Source organism: Trichechus manatus, unplaced genomic scaffold (genome assembly GCF_000243295.1).
Source record: "Trichechus manatus latirostris isolate Lorelei unplaced genomic scaffold, TriManLat1.0 scaffold00066, whole genome shotgun sequence".
In the NCBI taxonomy this organism is placed as follows: Eukaryota; Metazoa; Chordata; class Mammalia; order Sirenia; family Trichechidae; genus Trichechus; species Trichechus manatus.
In genome coordinates this window covers 3,537,849-3,543,848 of record NW_004444002.1, presented here as the reverse complement: position 1 = coordinate 3,543,848, position 6,000 = coordinate 3,537,849, and the positions used below count along the sequence as shown (strand labels likewise).

The 6,000-nt window shown below is 43.4% G+C and overlaps 1 protein-coding gene across 10 annotated transcripts in view; it reads left to right on the top strand.

Moving 5' to 3' along the window:
* The first annotated feature begins 1,115 nt into the window (after positions 1 to 1,115).
* Positions 1,116 to 6,000, top strand: part of THOC2 (THO complex subunit 2) — a 111,008-nt gene continuing 106,123 nt past the window's right edge. For 9 of the 10 annotated variants that reach the window (XR_002824591.1, XR_002824590.1, XM_023734267.1 and 6 more), the window contains exon 1: positions 1,118 to 1,212. Coding sequence is in view for 8 of the 10 variants with exons in the window: in XM_023734267.1 (XP_023590035.1) it covers positions 1,142 to 1,212 (71 nt within the window). In the remaining 2 variants the exon portion in view is untranslated. Of the gene's footprint in view, positions 1,213 to 6,000 lie in introns of all 10 variants that reach the window. The other variant, XM_004379589.1, reaches the window with a different exon arrangement.

The window sequence follows — 6,000 nt, the reverse complement described above, 5'->3', positions numbered from 1 at the left end:
AAATGTTATTTTGAAACAAACATTAACTTTTTTATTTTGAAATAAACATTTTAAAACTTTTAATTTTATTTTAAAATGTTGCAAAAATAGAACAGAGAATTCCCATATGCCCTTTGATTCTTCAAACGTTAACATTTTACCACATTTGCTTTATTTGCTACTAGTTATTTTTCTGAAATATTTACAGCAAGTTGCAAAATAATGCCACATTATTTCTAAATATTTCAGAGGGAATTTTCCTGCAACAAAGACTTTCTCTTACATAACCACAGTACAAGTATTAAAATCAGGAAATTAACATTGATACAACATTATTACCTAGTCTACAGATATTCTAATCTCATTTCTGGGGATGCTTACTTTCATCACATAGTTAGGACGGTGTCCACCGTGTTTTTCTACCATAAAGTTTCTATTTCACCCTTTGAAATAATAAGTATCTTCTGGGGATATACTTTGAGACTGTAAATATTCAGTTTCCCATCTTACTTGCGCCCCCAGTTTTGCGTAAGATTACAAAAGCGGTAGACACAGTAGGGTTTCAGAACACATAGCTCCTTGTGTTTCCCAGGGCCGATTTTTGGTTCTTCCCTTGTATTAGCATAATGCCTGGCACACAGTGAATGCCCGCCCGCTCCCCGACTAGTTTCTTTTATCTCAGCCATTAGCAGAGTGCATTGTAATTTATCTGCTTGTATGTCTGTTTTTCCCACAAACTGTGAGCTCCTCGAGGGCAGGCATTATGCCTTATTGTTTCTCACTACCAATGACAGCACACATATAATATGTGCTAGACACTGGAGATACAAGCAGATAAATTACAATCGAATTTGAATAGTCGGCTGTAGATACTACAGAATTTAAGAATTATGAGTCAGACTAGGAACGGCATTTTTCCTGTTCTAAAGAGAAACGAGGGTGGCGGAAGGCGCGGCTGGTATGGTCACTTTGCGAAGGGGCCCACGGCTCGTGGCCACACGGTTGACGGCCGGGCCTCGGGCTTCCGCGAGGTTCGGAGGAAGGTGGGGCGGGAAATCAAAAACCGAACTCTCAGCTCCCGGCATTCCCCGTGGGCGGTTCTCCCCTTTGACCCCTCGCTCGCGTGCTACACATCCGGGCTTCTGCTACTAGTGAGGGGAAGATGGCGGCCGCAACTGTGGTGGTTCCCGCAGAGTGGATAAAGAATTGGGAGAAATCAGGGAGAGGCGAATTGTGAGTGTCCAGGCTGGAGGAAGGCGCCCGTCTGGGCCGGGCCCGGGCAGCGGCCGCCCTCTCCTGTGTGGCGGGAGGCTGGGGGGAAGATGCGCCCCCTCCCCCACCCGGGCGGCGGGCGTGGACGGTTGGCTGGGAGTTTCGAACTCTGGGAGGAGAGGTGCTCGTAACCGCCGCGGACCTCCTTCCTTCACTGGGCTCCATAAAGTCCCTGCTTCCCGCGGTAGTCCGGCTTCCTTTAGCCTCTTCGTAGAACTCCGTTTCGCCCCCGCGGGTCCCCGCGCTCCTGCTCGGTCTCTTTTTGTCCCTCTCTTCGCTTGAGCTCACTTGGCTCCTTTCTCTTTACGGGGCCGCCGGGGGGATTCGGACTCTCCACTTCTCTCTGTCCCATTTCTTCACTCTGCACCCGTTCGACTCCGCAGTTTGGAGCCCGGAGCCTCCTCTGCCCGAAGTCCGAGGAGGGCGAACCGTCCCGGACTCCCTTCCCTCCTCTCAGCCCGCCGCCGCGAAGCCCCGGGCGTCGCGAAGAGCCCCGCTTGGCACCTCTCGTCCTCCCGGGGAGCGGTCTCTCGGATTGTCCCGGCCTCGCGCGGCGCCGCGGCCGTGGGGAAGTGTGGCAGGGATTGCCGCTTTCCTCGAAGACCTACCGGCATTTCTTTGCTCGTGTTTTCACCTTAGACCCTTTTCGGGTTGGATTCAACTTTCGTCATTAAATGTTTCCTAAACCCCATTTTGTCCTGGGACTGCAACTAATTTTGGCAACTTTCCAAGCTTCTCGAGTACCTAGGATAACGCATTTCCTTTAGCCATAAAACTTACAATTTCCCCCCAGTAACACAGAAAACAGTAATTTGCCGTACCCGCGGTTTCCTCGCCCAAATTTTCAGCTCGCTCGCTCTGTCTCTCCCTCCCCCATCTTGGGAAAAAAAATCGTTTAAGCAGCAAAAGGAACCACAGATTTAAAAACAACTTAGTTTTAATGTTCACTGAATTGCTTTAGAAGGTAAAGCTGAATCCCGTATGAGCTTAATGCTTGTTAGCCATTTTTGTCGTCGTCGTCCCCATCCCCCCTTCCAGTAGCCAGTTTAAGGTTGCTGGTGCGAAAAGATACGAATCTTTGGAACTTCATTTCTTGGAACGAAACGCGGGGAACGCGTTGCTGGATCTTGCGCGTGTGATATGCCAGTCTCTATGGCCTACCGCCCCTCCTATGCGCACGGCCACGAAGTCTTAACCGAGGAACCCTAGAGTTGGATTGCCTGAGTAAGCGGCCGTTTTAGCCACTTGGCTGGCATAGTGACCTTGGTTAAGTTCCTTAACCACTTTGACTGTTTCCCCTTGAATAAATTGGGAATAATAGTACTCTATTCAGAAGAGTGTTGTGAAGACTAAATGATATCCTTGTAAAGCACTTGGCATATAGTAAGTGCTCTAGTGATAGCTATTAATAGTAATGTTATTATTCCAACCTATAGATATTTAAACTTACCGGTACAGTTCTTGCTCTTAAAGTCTGTAGCACTCAGGTTCGCAGTTAATTGGTCTTTGACTCTTTCATGTGTATTTACTTCTGTTCTCTAATGAATTGAGAGGCCCTTGAAGATTAGGGACTATGTCTCATATTTCTTTTGATTCTGCCCCTTCCCTCCTGCCAGCCCCTCTAGCACATGATTAGAGTGCTTATTGGTTTATTAACAGAGAAGTCCATTTGATAAACATTCATTTTTAACTGTCAGGAACGTGATCCAGATTCTTACACAGCCAGTCAACAATTATCTGTTAAGTCCCCGGTGTGCATGCAGGGAAGACAGGATGGGAAGTTACCAAACTAAACCATCATCATCTATGTTAAATTAGGATAACCCAAAAGACTGATAAATCACTTCCTTGTTTTGTTAGGAGCTCTGGTGGCACAGTGGTTAAGGCACTCGGCTGCTAACCAAAAGGTCAGTGGTTCGAACCCACCAGCTGCTCCGTGGGAGAAAGATGTGGCAGTCTGCTTCTGTAAAGATTACCACCTTGGAAACCCCATGGGGCAGTTCTGTTCTGTCCTATAGGGTCTCTGAGTTGGAATCAACTTGTTGGCAGTGTTTGGTTTTTGGTTTGTTGTTACTTTTAAAGCCAACTTAGTTATTTAGAGGCTGTCATCTTTGGAGATTGCTCAGCTTTCTCCTTCCTGCTGTTTTTGACAGTTTTACTATTATTGCTCCTACCTTAGAATGAGTGGTATTAGGGCTAGGAGGTAAAATTGAGAGCCTTCTGTTTGGCTTCTAACTGGCGCTGGTTGGGGAAAAACAAAATGATGTTGGAGGTTGAAATACTTAGCCAGAATGTTATTTTGAATTCACTTTACGTATATTTACATGATCCATGATACCTGTCATAGTTCCTGAGTTTGAAGAGCTGCTTCAAAACTCTTACTAGGACTTACATGCATGTAGTTATTGCATGGCTTGTAGAATGTGGTTTGAATTATAGTAGATTCAAATCAGTATAGTCAGTTTTATAATTGTATTGTTACACTTAAAAGTGTTTGAAGTTAACTGTGTAACATAATGGAATATTTTACATAGTGAAACATTTCACCATCCAGTACTTAGTTTTCATTTGACTTCTTTTCCCTCTATAAAAACTTTGTTGCATATAGCCTAACTTGAGACTTTTTGTCATCCTGCTGAAGATAGATGTTAATGTTTTCATTTCATTAGACAGAACAAATGATGATGTGACTGTATTACAAAAAATCCTTTCCTTTGTCTGAAGAAAGCCTCTTTTATTTTTTTCCCATACAGAAATTTATACATACATTGTTATCTGACTAATTGCTCTCCCCATACTGTGACAGCACACTCCTCCTTTCCACCCCTGACTCCCCATGTCCATTCAACCAGCTCCTAACCCTCTCTGCCTTCCCATCTCACGTCTGGACAGAAGCTGCCTGTTTAGTCTCTTTTATCTACTTGAGCTAAGAAGCACACTCCTCACGAGTATCACTTTATGTCCCACAGTCCAGTCCAATCCCTGTCTGAAGAGTTGGCCTCGGAAATTGTTTTAGTTCTGGGCTGATAGAGAATCCAGGGGTCATGCTTTCTGGGTTCCTCCAGTCTCAGACCATTAAGTCTGGTCTTACCAGAATTTGAGCTCTGCACCCCACCTGTCTCCTGCTCCATCAGGGACTCTCTGTTGTGTTCCCTGTCAGGGTGGTCATTGGTGGTAGCCGGGCAGCATCTAATTCTTCTGGTCTCAGGCTGATGAAGTCTCTGGTTTATGTGACCCTTTCTGTCTCTTGGGCTAATACTTTCCTTGTGTCTTTGGTGTTCTTCATTCTCCTTTACTGCAGGTGGTTGGGACCAATTGATGCATCTTAGATGGCCGCTTGCAAGCTTTTAAGACCCCAGATGCCACTCACCAAAGTACGATGCAGAACATTTTCTTAGTAAACTTTGTTATGCCAGTTGACCTAGATGTCCCCTGAAAGCATGGTCCCCAGGCCCCCACCCCTGTTACTCTGTCCCTCAAAGTGTTTGTATTCAGGAAACAGCTTTGGTTTAGTCCAGTTGTGCTGACTTCCCCTGTAGTGTGTGCTGTCCTTCCCTTCACCTAAGATAATTCTTATCTACTATCTAGTTAGTAAATAACCCTCACCCTCCCTCCCCACCCTCGTAACCATCAAAGAATGTTTTCTTCTGTGTTTAAACCTTTTCTTGAGTTCTTATAATAGTGATCTTATACAATATTTGTCCTTCTGTGACTGACTAAATTCACTCAGCCTAATGACCTCCAGCTTCCTCCATGTTATAAGATGAAAACAGCTTCTTTTAAGTGTAGAACAGCAAATGGAAAATGTTAAAAGCAGAGGTAGTGTGTCATCAAATTATGAGTGAGTCCATTTATAGTTTTGGCTTTTAGAGTATGACAAATATTTAAAATTGTATCTTTGATGGATCTTTCGTTTTTAAGGAGATAAATTAGCAGATGAGCTTTAACTTGGCTGAAAATTACCTTTTAAAAAGGTATGATGTAGTTCATAATATTGTTAGTTCATTTCTTGTCTGTCACTTCTTATCGTAAGTCTGTATTCTGGTTGTTGCACTTAACTTCAGCATCATAGTGTTAAAAGCAACACATGAGATATGGGCATCTAAAAACTTCCAAAGAGGGCAATTTCTTAACTGTGCCCTATGAAAAGCTATTGTCTGTTAGATGGAAGATCTTGGCTTTGAAAAATAAGTTTTGTTAGGTACTTAAGAGAATTAAAACTGTATTTTGCCTAACTGCACAGTCCACCACATACCTGTTTTTCCAGAGATACTGATTGTTTTTAATGGTAAATTATAGAACTCTTAAAGTGATCTTTTTCAAATGGTACCAAAAAGGCAGAGGACTACCAAACGTAATTATTAAGTGTCCTCTCCAGTAACACCTAGATCTGGTCTTAGAATCTTTTCTTAGATTCTTAGAATTTTTTTTCCTTAAATCTAGTCTTAGAAGTTTCACAGTGTAAACCCTTTCAAATTCTGCAACATGTGCAAGATATGGATTTAATCACTTTAATTTTGGAATTAAGAGTTTTAGTGTCTTCATGATTTTTTGTTAGCATAGGACTTGCCTTGATTAAGCAAATAGACTTGCCTGTGCTAGTAGATCCAGCAGAGAATTCTGTTTTTAGTAGAAATCATTAACACAGTGAGCTCAGCATTTCTCTCTGTCACAGGCAACCTTAATGGAAGACTTATGTTCCAAGCTCTTAATCTGAAGATGCTAACCTCATGTAAATGCTTTAGTCTA